This window comes from Gymnodraco acuticeps, unplaced genomic scaffold (assembly GCF_902827175.1).
Source record: "Gymnodraco acuticeps unplaced genomic scaffold, fGymAcu1.1, whole genome shotgun sequence".
Taxonomy (NCBI): domain Eukaryota; kingdom Metazoa; phylum Chordata; class Actinopteri; order Perciformes; family Bathydraconidae; genus Gymnodraco; species Gymnodraco acuticeps.
The window spans coordinates 453,117-474,999 of record NW_022989854.1 but is presented as its reverse complement, the minus strand read 5'-3'; the positions used below and the strand labels follow the sequence as shown (position 1 = coordinate 474,999).

The 21,883-nt window shown below is 40.3% G+C and overlaps 1 protein-coding gene across 4 annotated transcripts in view; it reads left to right on the top strand.

Moving 5' to 3' along the window:
- Window positions 1–8,606: 8,606 nt before the first annotated feature.
- The window catches only part of LOC117561863 (transient receptor potential cation channel subfamily V member 1-like), a 32,705-nt gene continuing 19,428 nt past the window's right edge, over window positions 8,607–21,883 (top strand). For all 4 annotated transcript variants that reach the window (XM_034239494.1, XM_034239485.1, XM_034239476.1 and 1 more), the window contains exons 1-3: window positions 8,607–8,843; window positions 9,228–9,382; window positions 9,797–9,949. In XM_034239494.1, coding sequence (XP_034095385.1) covers window positions 8,677–8,843; window positions 9,228–9,382; window positions 9,797–9,949 — 475 coding nt within the window. In that variant the 5' untranslated portion in view covers window positions 8,607–8,676. The remainder of the gene's footprint in view (window positions 8,844–9,227; window positions 9,383–9,796; window positions 9,950–21,883) is intronic.

Sequence of the window (21,883 nt, the reverse complement as noted above, 5' to 3'; positions counted from 1 at the left end):
GAGCTGTCCCCCTTTTCTCCCAGGCAGACGGCATAAGAGGTCCGCTGGGTCACTCGGTCGGGGCCGGAGAGCCTGGGGTTGAGCCACTTTGTCCTGATGACCTTCAGCCAGACGAACTCTGCTGTGTCGGCCTCGTGCTTCTCGGGTCCCCCTTTTGGCGCCGGTGACCTGTGTGGAGAAATCTGATACAACTCCCTCAAGCCTACGCTCAGCTGTTTTGCCCCACTTGGAGCCTGTTGGTGGGGTGTCTTGAAACAACAGCCGTCTGTGAACAGGTTTTCTAAATTAATTGTAGACCTCCTATCTGCCAGTGCAGCTTCAGAATCTTAATACTTGGATTGTGCCAACTAAATAAGAACCTCAACATCTTTAGGTAAACTAAATAACATATTTCAATAGCTCTGAATTTCTGACAAGCATCTGTGTTTATTTTTAAATGAAATCCTATTTAAAATCCAAACATAATATGAACTGCTAATGTTTCTGGTAAAGAAACACACTAATGTTATGGATTCAAAAACAACCAAAATCACGATACTAACAAAGTGAATGATTTCCTGGTGATTCTGCTTCTACCTGTCAGTGCTTAGATATTATCACGCTGAAAAAATGAATACAGAATTCCAACAAACTGTCATCAAATGTCTTTCTATTATAAATTTAGATTAAATGTATATCCCTATAATGACCTAAATAATAAAGTATATGGCTCTTACTTCTTTACCAGGCTAGTTACAGGATGTTGTCTAAATTAAATTCTGTCTCATTACATTACTATGTTTTAGCTTAACTTAACTGTAATATGTTCTTTCTATATTTCAAACCTCAGTTACTCTAATGTCTGTTAAAATATTACAAAATTGTTTCACTATCACAGGTCAACTTCTTCGGTTTCACAGTAGCCCCTTGGCCACTGCTTCTGTGTTACCTGTTATAATTCAAATCAATATTTAGAAACATCTCAACATTCATCAAACAGTATCTTATCCCCAGATATGGAGCAGGTTAATTACATTCAATGCTCAATCCTTAAAAGAAAAATTTTAATTGTGAATTTTACAGCCATGTTGACATTTATACCTTATACTCACTCCCCCTTTTTACACATGAAATAATGTGTAACAAAAGCCTGTAATGGGAGGGGAACAAAAACTGTCAGGTAATTGGTTAGGAACATAACGAACATTATTATCATTATTTCCACAGTGAACACTTCAGTGAAAAGAAGTGTTCCTCTCCGTCCTTCAGGCCTAAAAGAAACAGAATCTTCAGCTTTACATTTGCAAACCGCCAACTCATGTGAGAGGAAAATATCACATGTGCGGTTTCCCCTTTTTGTGGAATTTTTAGGAAACCTCTCGTTTCCCTTGGAGCTCCAAAATAATATGTTAGTCCAAAAACATGCTTGGTTAGTTATTGTTTTAGAATCATGCAGTTACACTGATCACATGCCGGCATTCATTCACACTCACACTGTCTGGTCGTCATGTCAAGTTTGGTCAGGTTCACCCCAGAGTCAGTCATCCACAGTGCCTTGTCAAGTGACACTGTCGGTCAGGGTCAAAGGTCAGTTGGTCTCCGTCTTTTTTGGCCATGTGTCGTGCTCTGCAGAGACTTTGACATCTCAGCATAGGCCAGTATCCTTTGTCTACAAAAATATGTCACGATTTCAACTATAATTTTCAAGATGATTCTCACTTGTCATTGGGACTTCCGCCTCCCACTTTTCCTGAAACTTGGTACAAAACTCACTTCCTTCGAGTACCACTACTAATTAAAATGTCTAATGATCTATTTCAGAAACTTGTGTACATAACTATTATCTTGAGTCAAAACATTACTATGTTTTGTGTCGCTCTGCATTTCATAGCTCATTATAATTCTGGTCTACTTAAAAAACGATGTTAAACTCTTTAGCAGTGTGTGGAACCTTGGGTGTCCGAACATGCAACAATTACTCCCTCCTTTATCAAGGATTTAAAACCGAAGTCTGGTAATAACTATGCCACAATGGTGAAATCAACACTTTAGATTGGAATTGAATATGTGGCTTGGCACTAGCCATTAATACAAACAAAGATTTGTCCTATAGAGTGGTTCCTAAAACTATCCTTTTAATGGTGATCAATATTGTAACCAATGAGATCACTACTTTATTCACACGTGAATAAAAATGTCTTAAAGAATGATTTGTTAACATGATGAAAATATTGAAGAATATGGTTCTACTCTGTCAGTGTGTTTTAGGATGATTATCATTTTACTTTAATAGTTTCCTCTTTACTGCTATTTTTAATTTACCAAATGATTAATAAATCTTTCTGTCTTTACGTATTTATGAAGTTAATTCAAGTTATTTAAATGTGCGTTTTGTGAATAAGTGTGTTTATGTGTAACTCACTCATTCCCGTTCTCCTTTCCTCCTCCCCTGGTTTTCTCAAGCCGTGACCCCGGCCTCCTCACTTCTAATCGACCATGCCAACTCCTCTGATTCTGTCTTCTCTTCAGTCCATCAGCTGTTGAATCCATCCGCTGTAACTTTTGTAGGCAGCCATTGGCCCAGTCACATCTGCAGCCCCATCATGCCACTGTTGTTGCACTCCTCCTTTACAGTCTCTCTGCTGTTTTTATGGAGGGCGGATTCTGCTCTCATGTCTATTGTGCCAAATCTCGCGGCGCAGTTTGGAACTTCATGTCCTGTTTGAGGGACCGATGAGAGTATCTCTCTGTATGTCAGCATGCTGGTTTGGTTCTGGATGCCACAGGTGGAGATAGTTCTGGCTGCAGTCTTGATGTAGTCTTGTTGTTGTTGGTGGTTCAGCTCTGGTTCTCTGTCTGTACGATGGAGAAGGAGGAGTCTCCTGTTGGGTTAGGTCTCGTTGTCTGCTTGGAGGGTCGGGATCAAAGCCTTTCTAACTCAGAGGGGGAGTCCAGGTCTCGGTACACATTACCTATAAGAAGTCTAGCACACTGATGTTAAATAAATCCAACCCTTTCCACTCTGTCTCTTTCTAATCATACTATCTGTCTTAGTTGTTAAATGCCATCTAAACAACATAATTAATGTCTACTTATGATATTACAAAAACTAACTCCAAAAATTGTTTCATCCATTGTTACATATTTACCCAACACAACTCTGAAATACTTACATGTTTCCAGCATCACATATTCCACACACTATGAAAGAACATCTCCATATCTTCTCTCATTTTAAATCCCACTGTTACTTCGAACAATAGTAAACCTGCAGAGCACACCAATCGGATCACAGTAATGAAATTTGAATCAAGTGTAGGCCTATGTCTTCTTTCTGAACATTTATTTATATTGTCTACATTTGCAAACAGTTCGAGTGTAAAATGTGTTTTGCACAATGTATTTACACTCTACAGATTCTTGAGTTTACTCATCTCCTGGTGCTGTCGTTGTAAAAAATGTTCAATCCCTTATTGTTTTGTACCAGTTTACCAAACAATACCGGCCAGCAATGTAATGATTAAACTCTAAGCTCGCATAAGTTTCAAGGGTGTGATACCCCCTTTCAGCCACTAGATGGCAGCAGCAGAAGTTTCAAGGGTGTGATACCCCCTTTCAGCCACTAGATGGCAGCAGCAGAAGTTTCCAGACAAAGGGAAACGCTCTACCTTGGTTTAATATATAACAGACCTCTGGCTTTAAGCTTTTAGCATTGGTCTGTTATTTAAACCCCAGTTTTAAACGGCGACTCGATCTGATATATCGAGTTTTCAGGTTTTGCCGTGCAGGATTCAAACCTCGCATTCACACAAACTGCACCATTTCTACGCCACTCAGGAATAAACACCTGCAGATCCGCGCCAAACTGCTCTATTTCACGTCACGCAGGACTTTCGTCTACCTGTCGATCCACGTTTACGTTTTGTATATAACTTTCCTAACATAGTAAAATATGCATTGTATATTCCATTTAAACTATAAAAACACTGTGAAACGCCTACAGACAATCCTAAAGTTTTAGCGTATCCAATTACAGACAGGCGACTTTCATCGTCTGCTTACCTTATTTGCAAAGTTGCAGAGTCCTGCTGATTGTCTGAGATGTTTGAAAGCGTCTGAATTCTTCCTCCGCTTCGTTATCTCTACACGTCAGGGTTACCATTTTGTTGGAGATTTGGAGGGATAACTGGTCCGCTTTTCAAATCTCCGCGCGTTCCTATGAAGCTGGTTATAATACAGGAAGGAATCCATAGCTACAAAGTAACCGTTAACAATAATCTACTTTAATGGCAATATGACAATGCAATACAATCATTACAATACAACATGATATATTACAGTTATATTGCAATGCTTAAGGAGTAATGCCGGCTTACTCCTGCTCTAGTCCGCATACTACAGAGCTACTTTCACCCGAGGGCAGCATGTGAAGAAGAGGCCGAACGCCAGGGATCCACCGGATATATACCAGAGTAAGAAGGAGGGGTTTGGTGTTAGGTCAGCTGGTCATCTTTTCAGGTCATCTCATTGGGAGACGCAACGCAGCAGGAAACGCAGCAGGAAACCAAACAGGCTCACTTTCCAACAAAAGGTCTCAAGGCCTGCATACCTACACCTCCCCCACAGGGCAATAAAACCCTGTTTACTCCAACCAGCCCAGAATGTTTATAGCCATTTGTAGTCCTTACATTTATGAAAGGATAAAACAGAGAAATCAATATAAAACACAAACACAGGTATTGTTTGAACAGTATTCACTTAACTGCTACTGTTGATAACCACCAGAGAAACCCAAGGGACCTCTCTTAACCTCACAAACACTGCAGCTAGATCTAAGTTGAATGCAAATCAGGACATGCTCTCACCTTCCCCCATCTTCCTTTGTCCTCAAAAACACATGTCAACAGGCCCCAAATGCAGCTCACAGTTTTACCCAAATTATTCTCATTTTAAGCTTATCCATAGTTTGCTAACATGAATAAATACAAATATAACTCTACAATTGTGGGGCAGCATTTTCTCCTCTCCTTTCGGTTAGGGAGGTCCAGTGGTTCCTAAGCTAAAGGAGGTTATAAAGGAAGTTTGAAACCTCCTTTCCTATCATTTGGAGAATTGGAACGGCACTTATTATGGCTGCCACTGAGGGACTTCCGGGTCATTTCACTTGGTTAGGAAGGTTCCTAAGCTAAATGGACTATTGGGAATGCAACCCGGGACGCTAATAAGGAAGTGCCACAAACTGCAGGTCATCTATTGGCTGATAGGGGATGACTGCAGAAAGGAGGAATTTCCATAGACCCCCATGTTAAAATGCCCAACTTTACAGCAGAAATAAACATGTTTCTACCCCTGGATGCAATGACAATTATTCGGAATATTGTTAGATTTCACCTTAATGATCATTAATTGTTGAGTGAATTGTTTTATAATGCAACCCTTTTATTTATATTAAGGCGAGACACGGCAGGCAAAAACATCGTTTTTCAAGTACTGGTCAATTTTGAGATTTTGTGCTATTTTGATTCCATAACATGTTTTCTTTCAGGCTTTTGGAAGGAAAACGTACAAAATACACATTTAAGTGTTTATTTTTACTATAGTTTGTCTATTTGCGTCTGTAGATTTCTCCTAAATTCACCAAAAGTTAGCATTCTAACGTAACATAAAGTACCGCGACCGCTGTGTGCACTGTGTCATCAGAGGTATCGTTGGAAAGCTGTGTCTCTCCTGCACGATCTCATTGGATCCAAATATGGTCATTTCCTTTGTATCAGCAACCAATCGTGAAAGCACAAAGGGGTCTTAAACCAAGAAACAAAATCTCATTGGCTGGTGTCAATTTCTGACAACGTGATTCGTTCAGATGCGTCACGTGGTGTGCTAAAACACTTCCTGGTTAGCTTTCCGCTAGAAATTGAAATCTCAAAATGGCAAAAGAACGGCAAAAAAAAACGTTCACAGAGAAGACGGCAACAATTGTCACTTGCACGAAGCAAGGTTATACAAAAAACAAATTACCCCGAACATGAAATACCTTCACCGAGTGCGTCGAGGCGCAAACTGTCATCCAAAGAACAGGAGGGTTTAGCTAGCGCCTCACTGCAATCTTTAAAGGTCGTTTTCTCAAAATGAGTTTTTTCTCCTACTCTGAGTTCGATATTTCAACTTCAGTAGCACGTAGAGACACCAAACCTTCCAGTTATATTCCTATCAATATTATGAAGGCTTTTAGAGGGTTTGTTCATATATCATTCATAGCCTGAATTATACAACATTGTATACCTAAAAACATGGCGAAAATTGATATTTTAGGGCTGTTGACAGTATTTTCTGATTTATGGAGTGATAAAGAGATATCCAAAATTCCTTCTGTAAAAGCCTTAGATACTAATATGACTACAAAATGAAACAATAATTTTGAACCTGCTTTATCCAAAGTTCAGATTTCGATTCCTGAAATGTGTTAAAATATGTGCATATTTACTGAGATAATGGTTAATTTGCATATTTAAACATGCTATTTCAGAAAACTTGTAATACAAAAAACAATTGCCTTATTGTAAGTAATTAACTGAAGAAATTTCTAGCTGATACTTTTAAGTTAAAAAAATTACCCTATTCACCTGGGGTGTCTCGCCTTAAGCTGATGCGTTTCGCCAACAACAACAACAACAATGGTGCACAGGGTTGCGTTCGTGCTCCACACGCTACTGACCATGATACAGATTTTAGTGCAAAATCTACAGCTCCTCTACCACAACTATCAGCAACAATAATAATATAATATAATAATAATAATAATCGTCATCGGTCTTATTCGCTGCTTTTGGTGTATTTTGTGGCGGAAGTACAGCGCCACTTACATATGTACTACAGCGTCTCCAGTGTTTTCGAGCGTTTTCGTGTGGACGGACACGTTTCTTGAGCCGTTTCCGTGTGGACGGAAGACTTTTTTGAAAACGCCTTTTTTCGTCCCCGTTTCGTTTCCGTTTGGACGGACGGGGCCAAACAATTACTAAATCAGCCTACTGTCACCTAAAGAATATATCGAGGATTAAAAGACTAATGTCACAGCAGGATTTGGAAAAACTTGTCCATGCTTTTATCTTCAGTAGACTGGACTACTGCAATGGTGTCTTCACAGGTCTCACTAAAAAATCTATTAGAAAGCTGCAGCTAATTCAGAACGCTGCTGCTCGAGTCCTCACTAACACTAAGAAAGTGGATCACATCACTCCTGTTCTGAAGTCTTTACACTGGCTTCCTGTGTGTCAAAGAATATATTTCAAAATACTGCTGCTGGTTTATAAAGCTTTGAATGGTTTAGGCCCAAAATCAGAACTAAACATGGAGAAGCAGCGCTCAGTTATTATGCCCCCTGGAGCAGACACCAACTATGCAGTGTGGAAATGCCTAAACAGAATAAGATCTGGTGTTGGATGTGCAAAAGCCACTCTCGCCAAATGGGGATACCTAAATGACGGGGACGTTGTGTGTGACTGCGGCATTGAACCATAAACCATGCAACATCTCCTATGTCCCCCTGCTGGAGCAACCCTGCACAACATCGAACTTGGCAGAGTTTAATGAGAAGGGACAGCAATGTGTTCAGCTGTGGCTGAACCACATCTAACCAAGCCCTGTAACTGACTGCCTTGTGGACACGATAAGAAGAAGATTATGATCCAAATATCTGGAACAAACTACCAGAAACCTGCAGGTCCTCTGCAACTCTTACTTAAACTAGACTTCTCTTTTTGCCGCTGCTTTTAATTGAACTATTCATATCTTACACTGCACTTTTATTCATGTATTTGATACCTGATGTTATTCTATATTAGTCTAGTTGCCAGCCCATAGAGTCCTGTTGTGAACCTGGAAATGTTGAGTACCCCAATGTTTTATGATAGAAATGTATAGTAGGGGCCTCCAGCACATAGAAACTGCCGGATGCTAATCTACATATGAATTGCGTTAATTTGCATCAATAACCATGGGGACAATAGTTTAAAAATGTCTTGGCTGATTTGGAACATTTTGGAGTGATTTTGGGGGTTATTGAGGATGCTGACTCATTTCTGACCATTCTGACATTCATGCTAATTAATGCAATTAGTTAATTTATCTAATTGTGCAAATTGCACAACATATGCAACTTAGCATCCGGCAGTTTCTATGTGCTGGGGACCTATACATTTCTAACATAAAACTCAACATTTCTGAATTCACTCTGCTGGCAAGACTATATTAGCTTGTTTTATGTTTATTTTATTCTATTTGTTTTTTAAATGTCCTGTTATAATGTGTTTCCACTGCATTATTTCTAAATGCTCTTAACCTTTATCATTTTTGAAAAGCATTTAGAATTGCCTTGTGTTGAAAGATGCTTTATAAATAAACTTGGCTTGCCGTAAGAACATGTGACTAGACAAGTATTTAATACCTCATAAAAGATCATCAGTCAGCATAATAAATGTTCAGCAGGTACTATTGTCTTCTTCAGTTGTGAGGAACGTTTTCGTCAAACAACAGGCGTGCCCTGCCCTCTGGGGAGAGGGAGGAGCGTCGCCCAGGTAACAACACTCTGTCCCGCCCCACTGCGACTCCTGACCTCTGAAACACTACACTGTGGAGCTGCTGCTCATATGATGAGCTGCCTGAAGAAGCCATAGAAGTGAAAACAGGATCAGGACTCAAATGATTACCATTAAGATGAGCGATGGACAGCCAGCGGACACAGCAGAGCCAAACACCAGCCCGGAGGAGCAGGAGGAGGCGGGGGGCAACAGTCTGGACTGGCTCCTGAAAACAAACAGCTCAGAGAGGATTCCTGCTCCTATGGACACCAACGTCTCCATAACTAGGTAACCAAGCCTTCTGGGATATACCTCTGATTTGTGTCTCGCAGGTGATACACTTGGCCTTCATTTCAAGGACACACCCTGACTACAGGAGGTTTCAGCACAGAAATCACTTGCTGCTCAGAGAAGCTTTACTAATGTTGGGAGTATGTCAGACTGTAGGGACTGAAGGATCAGGTTACATGCTGGCGTATTTCAGGTGAACGAGCTCAGCTTGTTTATGTTGGGTTTTTGTTCTGAAAATAAACCAAAGAAATGTGTAATTAAAATGTTTTTACACACTGTTTTAAAAGATACTAAAATACTGTTCACATTTTTGATTTTATTGTAAATATTGAGCTTCATTAGGCCTTGATTTAATTACTTGTAATATTTTGTACATTTCAGACAGAGTACTCCAGGTATTGACAGCTTCTACAATAAAGCCTTCAGCAGGGAGAAAGTGTTTGAAGCAGCCTCCACAGGAAACACCTGTCAGCTGGACGGGCTGCTTGACTACCTGAGAGTTCATGATAAGAAGCTCACGAGCCCAGAATTCACAGGCACGTAGGAAAGAAGCATTTTGATGTGTTGCATTTATTTCTGTGTCCTGCTGTTATCTATAACCATTTTAGTTTCAACCCATATGGTCATGTTTACTCCAATGGATTTCAGTCATGCAAAGTATGACTGTTTGCTGGATAGATGCTGCATTAAAGGATAGTTGAAGTGAAGCTCTTATGCACATGAAATAACTTGTAAATGTAATAGTAAACCACAAAAAGCTGGATAGGAATTGTGTTGCTTGATCTATAAATCTCTGTGTCTACAAAGAACAACTTGTGGTTTGCCAAAGTCCAATAAGTGATTATTACAGTACTTATTTATATGTTAACATGAATTTCAGAAAATATCGTCACATTTTGGTTATTGGTGTGATGGGAAACAAAGCTATGTACTCTGTGTGCAACTTTCAGATGAGACAAATGGGAAAACGGCACTGCTGAAGGCTCTGCTGAACTTGAAAGATGGCAGGAATGACACAGTGGAACTCCTCCTGGACATAGCTGAGAAAACTTCAGATTTAGAAAATCTAATCAACGCATCGTACAAAGACCCATGCTACAATGGTAGGTGGAAAAAGCTTTTAATGGGTGATTTTAAGAGCTGATGGTCTGAAGTATAGACACTGTCACAAGTTTGGTCCTTTGATGCAAAGTTGGGATTTTTGAAGCCAGAATGTATATTCTCCATGTTCCTGAACTTTGGAGAGCCCTGTGGTGAAATACACATGCTGCTGTACATATGAAAGAGTCATTATGAACCTGGATAGAGCTGAGTGAACAGAAGTCAACAATAGGGCTTGTATAAAGAGATCAACCCGGTATCACGGCAAGACGTGAACATGTGACGATTTACCATGCTGGGAGACGTGAAGATGTCACGATTTCGTCCCTTCAAACGTGACAGTTACACGGTATTGTTAACATGGCCCAAATACCCGGAAATGCCAAGCAAATGCTGTACCACGACGGTCGGTTGTTATTGTCAATATTAATATAATAATGATTTTTTTTTTAATAGTCACACTCGATTTCGCCGATTTTCATGTTGCCCCAGCTGATCGACACCTCTTTTAGCAGAAACAAAGGCTACATTAATGTATTAAATCGATGTTAATCCATGTGTGCGGTTGTGGAATTAACGGACGTGACATTGTGCGATTGCGTTGCCAGGCAACAACTTGGCTTCATGTTAATTTACAAACTCTTCAACTAGAACCGTAGTTATATTTAAAAACATTTTAGAAGGTGTAAGTAATTATAGAACCCTGAGAGAAGGACAGACTGAAAAGAGTCAAGGGAAGCTTGTAAAAGTTAACAGCATTTAACCCTCTATGGCATGACTTTTTATTTTGGGAGGAAAAAAATGTTTCACCATGTATTTTAGGAGCTTAGGGGTCCCTGATATTATATCAATTATAAAATGTGACCCCCCCGAACCCCCCAACCAGGGGTGGGTTTGTTGCCTCAGGGCAACACTGCGCAACAAGGGTATTGAAACACCAAGGATTTCTACAATTCAGAAGAAATAGAAAAAACAACTCTGTATGAATTCATAAGGTTTTATTTGTTTTAAATAACCACAACTGGCTACAACATATAACAGGAACACATTAAAAACATAACAAATAACATTTCATGCATACATTTCATATTAACCAGTGGTGTGTGTGTGTGTGTGTGTGTGTGTGTGTGTGTGTGTGTGTGTGTGTGTGTGTGCGTTACTGTGTGTGTGTGTTACAGTATGTGTGTGTGTGTTACAGTATGTGTGTGTTACAGTCTGTGTGTGTGTGTGTGTGTGTGTGTTACAGTATGTGTGTGTGTGTGTGTGTGTGTGTGTGTTACAGTATGTGTGTGTGTGTTACAGTATGTGTGTGTTACAGTGTGTGTGTGTGTGTGTGAGTGTGTTACAGTATGTGTGTGTTACACAGTGTGTGTGTGTGTGTGTGTGTGTGTGTATGTGTGGTGTGTGTGTGTGTGTGTGTGGTGTGTGTTGTGTGTGTGTGTGTGTGTGTGTGTGGTGTGTGTGTGTGTGTGTGTGTGTTGTGTGTGTGTGTGTGTGTGTGTGTTGTGTGTGTGTGTGTGTGTGTGTGTGTGTGTGTGTGTGTGTGTGTGGTGTGGTGTGTGTTGTGTGTTGTGTGTGTGTGTGTGTGTGTTACAGTATCTGTGTGTGGCTATTATTCTCACTCTGTGTGAAACCTCAGGAAGCAGTTGCTTGTGGATATGAAGCAGAGGTGCACATCACATTTCCGGCACTTGGCTTTGGGTGTGCCTGTGCACCCTGGTACCTTGCATCTCCCCTTCTTTCATCCATTACCATCCAGTGCGCTGTGGCATCCAGGCGAACAGCAGGGATCGGAATCGGAGTTGCTGGTCCTTTTCTTCTCTTCTCCTCATACTCACCAGTAGCGTGGCGTGGGGAAAAATGTAGGGGAAGCCCATTTTTTGGGTGGGGGGGGTGGTCAATAACGTAACCAGATGAGTGATTACAGCGCCCGGTATCATTTTACACACATTTGTATCACACAGATGCAGGACTTGCACACGCCTGTTATCTAACCGAAAGGTCCGCACGCACTCTCCAGCTGAAACTCTCTCCTTATTAATTTAATGCAGACAATCACACAATCTGTGATTTTTGGATTTACCGTGCCTCTCAATTACCCGTGACAGGTCGATGAATCCTGAAGTTGCCCAAGGATTGTTCAGGGAGCACGAATCCTTGTCAAAAAGAAGACATGGCCAGCAAAATAGACGCTGAAGTTTAGTGCTTCCAGTTAGCCACTCACACGTGCGGACATAATTGTCCTCATTGAACGTCCGATTCTCTCCCTTTTTCCTCTGTGTACACACAGCTCGAGTGCGGGCATTGGCCTGTCATCTGATTTAATTTGTAGTTGCTGCTGTAGCGGAAGTTTAGTAAAGTTATGTTTGATTAAGTACGCCAAATCTCCACCCTCCATAATGCTTCATTTGCTTGATAATTTCTAACGGCGGTGATGACAGTTACAGTATTAAAACTGATGTTGATGTGATTTGATTGGATGGCAGTGTCCAATCAAATCGCCAGCCGCCAGCCGCCTCTGAAGGGAAGCAAGAGGCGGCTGGCTTCCCTTGGCATGGCCCTGACCAATCACAGGTTGGCAGGGGCATCACGTGGGCCTCATCTGATTGGTCAATCCCTCAATTTTTTTTCACCAAGGGAAGCTAGATTCGGCTGGCCTCCTCTCGCAACAGAGAGTGCAATCTACTGTTTCACCATAACATCTAGAGGGGCGCTGTTTGTTTCACTCTTTGTAAAATACTCAATGAGAATGGGGGAGCGACGGGCCGGCAGCAACACACAGTACAGGAGAATTATCTAAACAAAACAAAGTGTTTTTATTTATTTATTTAAATTATAACTACAATCCGAAAAAACAGGGGAAGCCTGGCTTCCCTTGGCCTCCGGGAGAAAACGCCACTGATACTCACCAGCAATTGTGAGACTGGGACGACCTCTCTTGCGTTCCAGACTCTTTCCACTCTTTTGCAGACCTTCAGCAATGTATGATTTGAAGGTATACAGCCTCATTTCTTCCTTCCTGGTCATGCCTGTGCCTTCACAATCTCTTCTGTAGAGCAGCCAGGCCGTCACGATAATCATGTCCATGAAGTGAAACACCAGCCGGTGATACCACTTCTTTGATCTGATTTTGATCCGGTACAGTGCAATCAGTGAGTCAAGCAGATCGACCCCACCCATATTCTTGTTGTATTCCTTTACAACAGCAGGGCGGGGGACATTCATGATGAGCTTTTGCTTGCGATCCCATCTTTCAACTTCATTGACAGGGTACGCTCCAGCGTAATCACTCAGAAGGCTAACTGTACGGTTATCATACCACTTCACAACATGCAATGTGGTTTCTCCAACAATGGCCATCTTCTCTTCAAACGATCCACGTCCTTTTTTCTTTAGCTCAGCATCGCACTTTAAGTTGACGCCGGGTAGTCTGTTGCAACGAACAGTACCAATAGTGTGAATCCCCTGCTGAGCCAGTGTGAGCACAAGGGGGACACTTGTGAACCAGTTGTCGAAGAAGAGTTTGTAGTTCTCTTGCTTGGGTATACCAAGAACATTATATATATATAACATTGACTAGGTTTATCATTTTACAGCTAAGCACATTTTTACACTTGCATGATATTGCCTGGAAAAAAGTGGTCTTAGTGGCACAGTGTTGCCCTGAGGCAACGAACAAAAAAACATAGTTTTAGCTAATTAATAAATACATAATAAGTCTTTAAACAATCAAATATACTTCTTTACATATTCATGCACATGCATGTATTTTTTATTTTAATTGGTGTACAATTCTAATATGTTAAAAAGTGAAATGTATCTTACCAAGTGGTGGCCCTGAGTGCCCTGCAGCTTTGCTTGCAGAAAGGACTGCTCCGCCCCCAGACAAAATGCCACACCCATATAATTCCCTCATTTTATTGGACACCAGCATGTCAGGTGACATTGTGTATATTCAAAAAAATAAAAATATTTAGTGGGCCAGTGTGAGGTCGAAAAAAGTGGTTTGTTGCCTGAGGGCAACAGTATGCCATAGAGGGTTTTAATTACACAAAAGATGCGGTGGTGTACAAATGAAATGTGCGAGTGGAGGCTCTCTCCCCATGTGTTGGTCAGCAGAGGTCAGGAGGAGAAGAGATCGATTCTCGGCTTGCACTTCCTGTTGTCATCCGAGGTCTTCTCCTATTGTCCGGCGTCGTCGGGGGCGGGTCCAATGCAATTCCTGCCGGTTTCTGCTGCTGAATTACATAATTCTGATGTCTGTGGTTATTTAAACATTCCCTAATAAACGTGATTTCAGCGTCAATAAATGAGTGTTAAACCCAGTGTGTTTAGGGAACAACATCACATCATTTCACCTTCAATTCACGGTTTGAAAACATAGCATTTCGCCACATGCAAATACTAACCGGAAATGACGAAATTCACTAGCTGAAAACCGGAAGTCAAGTGTGAATATTCGGTTTTTAGAATAAAACAGATTGAAATTAAATACAGTGTATTTAATTCAAATTACGCCATATCAACTGTGTGTATAACAAAATACATCCGTCAAAAACAATACCGGAAACAGACGTAGGCAAGATCCTCAGCTTGGTGATTGGATGGTTTAGCCGCAATGCACGTTGGGACATGGTGTTTATGCGATGTGAAATCCGAAAACATTTTTTTTAAATAAAATAATACTTTATTCCGAGTGTTCTTGCTTTTCTCTTTGAAAGTCATCACATAACTGCATTGTAATACACGGTTCGGCTGCATTAAATATTACATATCTGCCGTAGTTCTCTATTTATAGAGCCCTGATGAGAAGACTTCTTGACAAACTGGAGAACTGCCGCCAAAACTGAAAACGTGACGTGGATCATAAATATATCAGCAATTAAACAACATCTTCCATTTCTTTTCACACAATACTTTTATATTTGATCCAATTGGTAGATAGGCTGTATTTACACCATAACGGTGCACAGCTGATAGAAAGGGACACCTAGTGGTTAAAGCACGTTATTGAATTTTATTATTTGTATTATTAGATATTAATAGGATCCCTCATGAAGCCAAGTTGTTGCCTGGCAACGCAATCGCACAACGTCACGTCCGTTAATTCCACAACCGCACACATGGATTAACATTGATTTAGGGAGGCGTGTGGCGCAGGTTCAAACCTCACTGCAGTCAGCATCTCGTTGTGTTCCTGGGCAAGATACTTGTGGGATTGCCCACAGTATTGAGTATGTACGTCGCTTTGGATAAAAGCGTCTAACAAGTAACATGTAATGCCTTTGTTTCTGTTCCAGCTGGGGCAACAAGAAAATCGGCTAAATCGACACATTTCATTTGTACACCATCTTTTGTGTAATTAAATGCTATTAACTTTTACAAGCTTCCCTTGACTCTTTTCAGTCTGTCCTTCTCTCAGGGTTCTATAATTACTTACACCTTCTAAAATGTTTTTAAATATAACTACGGTTCTAGTTGAAGAGTTTGTAAATTAACATGAAGCCAAGTTGTTGCCTGGCAACGCAATCGCACAATGTCACGTCCGTTAATTCCACAACCGCACACATGGATTAACATCGATTTAATACATTAATGTAGCCTTTGTTTCTGCTAAAAGAGGTGTCGATCAGCTGGGGCAACATGAAAATCGGCGAAATCGAGTGTGACTATTGAAAAAAAAATCATTATTATATTAATATTGACAATAACAACCGACCGTCGTGGTACAGCATTTGCTTGGCATTTCCGGGTATTTGGGCCATGTTAACAATACCGTGTAACTGTCACGTTTGAAGGGACGAAATCGTGACATCTTCACGTCTCCCAGCATGGTAAATCGCCACATGTTCACGTCTTGCCGTGATACCGGGTTGAAAGAGATGCAGTACACATGGTCTGAGATTATATTACGGCCAAAGCTGCCCATACTAGGTATGCCGATGTGATAATAAAGTATATCAAATATCAAAACAAATATCAAAATAAAATCCCTATATTGTAATTATCACAAAATGATGCTAATGCAGCACACTCAACCAGGATGAATACATTCAGTGTGATGTACTAAATGAAGCTGTTTAAATCCATTTAAAGTGGACCTATCATGCTATATTTGAATAATATATTGTAGGGCCATATCTATATAAAACTTGTCTGTGAAGTTTTTTTTCAAAATACCAAACAGATCATGCATTTTAGCCATGCCTCATTTCGCTCTATTTGCTCTTTTTTAGCCCTGTTTTTGCAAGGGCTGATTCTGTGAGAAGTCTTCTTCGCTGCTTTTGTGGCAGACTACAGCGCCACCTACAGGCCTGGCATATGTACTATAGCGTCTCCAGCGCTTTCGAACGGCAATGGCCGTGGCTGTCTCCTCCTGATAGGTGGAGAGTTGGCCATATAGGCGGAGCTCCTCGTTCCTGACGTCAGAGAATTTTCAAATCTGTATCAGTCTGTATCAAGCGGCAAACTCTGGGAAAGAGCCGGGACGCCAATACGGAAGTGCCACACACTGCAGTTCATATATTGGCCGATAGGGACTGGCTGCAGAAAGGAGCAATTTCCATAGACCCCCATGTTAAAATGCCCAACTTTACAGCAGAAAAAAACATGTTTCTTTCTACCCATGGATGCAATAAATATTATTATGAATCAGGGTTTCCGTTAGCCGGTAATTACCGGTTTTTAGCTGGTAAAATTGAATAAAAACCGGTAAATTCAAAACCTGCCGGTCAAAATGTCCGATGCTCCGATTGATCGGCCGCCGATCATTATCGACCGATATTCACTCTTAATAGTTTGATCTGTGCTCTCTATAAAGGCCGATCAGGAGAGCTGGATCTGATCGATATGGACATAAACGCGAGTGAAGTATAACCGGACGGAAGAGAGAGATCAGATCAGCTGCTCCATAATCACCTGAAGCTCCGCCCACTGTTTAGTGAGCTGCATGACAAACTGACGGGCTGTCAGGAGAGAGGGAGGGAGAGAGGAAAAGAGAGGATCCATTTCTCCCGTGTTATTATTCAAAGTTAATTTACATTTTTGAATAATGTACTTCATCTACTACAAGTAGTTTATTTGAATGTAATAATTATGGTGTTTGTTGTTTGCGTAATCATTTATTGAAAAATGTATCTGAATTTTTCCGATCTGTTACGATTATAAACTGAAGCAATATAAAAACGATCCCCATTAACTGAGTTTTAAACATCAGCATATCTGGTCATAGTCCGGTAATTACCTGCTAACGGAAACTCTGCTACACAATTATTATTATCATTATTGAAACATGACCGGTAAGTTTCAAATTTGTCCGGTAAAATTAATTCTGTCCGGACATTTGACCGGCGAGAAAAAACCCTAGCGGAAACCCTGTTATGAATATAGTTAGGTTCCACCTTCATGATTATGGATCTGTGAGTGAATTGTTTTCTAACGCGACCCTTTTATTTATATTAGGTCTTAAAGTTTTTGCATAAATTAGGGCGTGGTCACATTGAGTGACGGCTCTGTCAAGTGACTGCTGCTGTTAGCTTCTTGTCTCTCTGCTACCTGCTCCGTGAAGCTACAGGGACTCTGCCTGCTCAGCTCATCCAGTGAACACAACTTGAAGCCGGCCGTGTTTGTTTGTTCTTCATGCTTATATATCGGACTATTGTGACTCGCTCTGCAGACGGTGCATGCATGCGGTTTTGCGGTAAGTGAAAATCGAGTATTTATTTATGTGTTCATGATTTTAATCAGCTACGTAATGAATGTTAAGGCTTGGTTTAGTGTGTAAGCGAGTGGTAGCTACATCGGTGCTAACGATGCTAATCGTAGCCTCCAAGTTGAAACCATAGACTGTATATATAAAGGTTAAAACAAAATAGACAAGTGTTAAGCGTTAAGTGGGATAATACTGTAGAACAAACGGCTTCTGTTTGAGGTTGATAAAATAAGGTCATCCTTGTAACTTAGAGATATTTTATTATGTATGTAGGAACTGTATGCATCGCTAAGGTTAATTTAAATTGGCTATGCTCAAGTATGTAGACAAGCTAATGTTGAAGTAGTGTATGTGAAATCAACCTCACAATAAGATGTGTGTATATTACAATTATTAATGTCATATTTCAAGATGATTACTTGGATATTACAATATGGTTGGTTGAGCTGGAGTTCATTATCGAGCTTACACGTTAACGTCACAGTCATCTGAAGAACGAACCCAAACCTTGTTGTTTTTATTAATTGCATTACCAAATGGGTATCAAATAAACAGTAAGCATTGGTAACACAACTTCCAAAGTTACAGTAAAATAAAAAGGACCCTGACTCGGACAATACACAATCCAACATGTTCAACAGAAGATAATCAGTTATATTGTTTGTACACATGGTACTTTACATATATATCTGTTTGTTTAAAGTGTCCAGGTGATGCAGACAGGCTGGACCAGAGAGTGAGAGACAGAACTGGACTCCTCACAGCAGTGAACTTCAGCACAGGTACAAAGACTCTTTTTTCATACTGTACAAAGAATCAAGAAAGATATTGGTTTAAATGAATGAAGTATTGACTTTAATACACTGATATACATTCCATTAAACAATACTAAATACTAGATCACCTACACATCAGTTAAGTTGAGGGTTTTTTCCATGCAAAAAGTTACATGTAGATGTTAACAAGCAATATGACTTTGTCAGCTTTCTAATTTAATGTATTGAAGGCAAAGCTATTTAACACATAGTGAGAACTGCTACTATTTATCTCTCAATATTGTCTGAAAAAAGGTGGTAAAAGTTATTCTTTCAGTGAGACAACAGAGCAAGCTTCTACAGCTGCACTACGTTTTGATAACAGTTCAATATTATTTTGATAACATATATTTCAATGTTGATGAACTTCATACTGTTCATTCATAATCTGATTGTCTTTGTATCTCTGTTGAAATAATAAAAAACATTACAATTACAAAATAATTATATCTACAGCCACACAAACACACCGCTTTCATAAATAACACACTTGTTCTGCAATAATATGTTTTATGTTTCCTGTCATTTTTGTTAGGAAAGGACATGCCTGAAAGACACGACATGTTCTCCTTCTCTGAGGGTCAAGAAGAACATCCAAGAGGAACATTAAAAGCTGATGTTATGAGATTTGAAGACCAGTACAGGACATTCACTAAGAAACTACTTTTATTGTGAAAACACAGTCAGCTGATCGAATGCAGCTAATTCCACATCTACACTCCATCAGCTGATTATTTCTATTTGCCTCACTTTATGAGCTTCACATCACTTGTGCCTTGTACCGCAGAGTTTGCAACGTCACAAATAAATGGGGCCAATCTTCAGTCAGATGTGAATGTGTAATCTAACACTTTCAGTAAGAATAATGGACAAAAGGAGTGAAAATACAAATACAATTTATTGAAATGTGAACCAAAAGTTAATCAAATGTTTTAAATAAAAAGCACATATGGACAGAAGGTGTAAATCTATTAAATGTATAAGTAAACACATGTAGTCAAATAACGTGACAGACTAGGCCTGTGCAGTTGGTATCAGCTTTGCCCAGCATGGGCTCCTCCATCAGGCTTGGTCCTCCTCGCAGAGGAAAGACCCTCAGTCCTTCTCGCAGAGGAAAGACCCTCAGTCCTCTCCAAACCAACAGACTGGACGTCCATCACACGGAGGTTTCTCCCTGAAGTCTCTGCTGCTCTCTGGACACCATGCTGTCTCAATCCGTCCACAATGAATATGAGAGGGGGAAAATGAAAATAATAAATGCTTAGACAATAAGAAATATAAAGTTGACTGTTGAGTTGCTCAGTTTTTTTAGATTGTCAATACTATTACTGTATAACTAATATCTCAGGTTAAGAGGCACATTCAAATAAAGATTGGTCTTTAAATACATGTTGTCTTTTGAATTGTTTGTCTAAAGTCAAGGATCTATAACTGGTACTTAGTTGTAATGATACAGTCTGGTTATTATGCTGTTTGGAGGAGGCCTCACAGGTAAGAGCACTAACTAGCTACCATCACATGTACCTTAGCTTGACTTAAATGTATTAAACGTATAGTTAAGTGATATCAAAATATAAATAACTAATGTCATGCAAATATATGAATATTTGCTTGATTCCAGTGTTGAATTTAGCACAATTGCATACAAACGTTAAGGGGTTTTAAGATTGAAGTATTATGCTAAAAACTCAATAACTTAGATTATTATTTATAGTTTTGCTGAATAGTTTCATGTCCGCTTACCTTAGAAACGTAAAATGCGACGGCAGCGTGCAGATGGGGAGCATGTTAGCTTAAATTGGTAGCTTCTGGAACTTCCAGCTCAGTGGCAGCCATGGATGTATAATAAGAACTGGATACAGCGTGGGAGGCGGGGCCTCATTCATTCCTATGAGAGCTGCTCATTAGCACATGATGATAAAATGGCCCAACTTTTGAGAGAGTGAAACGTCACAGATTACCCAGCATGCCTGAGAAGTACCCGTATGTGCACTCATAGAGCATGCGCAACTTTAACCAAAATGCTCGTTCACATCAAGCACGTCAATTTGCGTACACGTAACAGCACCGCGCGTTCTTGACAGCATGGTAATGGATTGTTGTTATCATGGATTTGATATGAACGAGGCGGCAGTTAGCGGCTAGCTAGTAATGATGCTAATGTACACATCAATCGTTATGTACTTATATTACGCTGTAACAGGATCTAGTGATATCCAACAGAGCTTCATTTAGCAGGAAATAATTATTGCAATGTATGTATATATATATATATATATATATATATATATATATATATATATATATATATATATATATACAGTGCAATAAGCTTCTTAGTGCAATACGAAGCTACAGGGACGTTAATAATGTCGGTAATATTAACTTTATTTAATACAACATTTACGGTACAAGATTTAATCATACAGCCCATGTAGTATGATAATGAATTACAGCAAACATGTGCAATATATCCATTATTACAGCTCCGTGGGATGGCAGTAAGACGATATGGATCCGTTCTTATTGTGCATCCATGGGTAAAGATAAACGCAACTCACATTGGTTTCTCATACAGCATCTCTGTAAACTACGTGTATTCACTGAATTTCACTCTCTGCCTTTAACGGCTCGTTGTAGCTCCAATAGCTCCAGCCCCCACCCTTCCTGTGAGCACAGTGTGCTCTGATTGGTCGGGACACGTAACATGAACGTACCGGGCGGCGCGGTCCCGTGGGTTAGATGCACGTTCATAATGCAGAGGGAAATAACTCTCAGAATAACGTGATTAGCACATTTTTACAACTTGAGGAACGAATGTTTTTAATAAGGGCTATACAAGTGTTCATACTGGGTAGTTTATTTAGTTTAAAAAAAATTATCCAACGAGTTACAGACCACTCTTTCCCCATGTAAGTCAATGGGAAAAAGTGTTTCCGGGCCTGGCAACCAAACGGAAGTGTAGTACCGGCGTTTGGCCAGCACGAATATTTTCATCTGAGTCCGGCGCACTTCCTGGGGGCTTGGTGGCAGCAGGTCCCGCCTCGGCTCCGCCTCTTTGCCCTTATTTGGATCAGGCTGGAACAGGCGGGAGTTGAACTCTGACGTCACTGTCGAGCCGTTAGTGGCCGACTCCGCCTACTAAGGGCTTCACGGCAACTCTGCAAAATCCTATGGGTGACGTCACGGACCCACCATCCATTTATATATACAGTCTATGGTCTGTATCAGATCCAGTGCAGCCCCGTTTTTAGAGATTTGGGTATGGAGGAAAAGAGAGAGGGTTGTGTTTTCTGACAATTGGTGAGTTCCCTGACACACCGGGAACACATATTCATGTATGAAAGACGTACAAAAGTGCATTTTGCATGATAGGTCCCCTTTAAAGAAGAAGCGAGGGGAGCGATCTG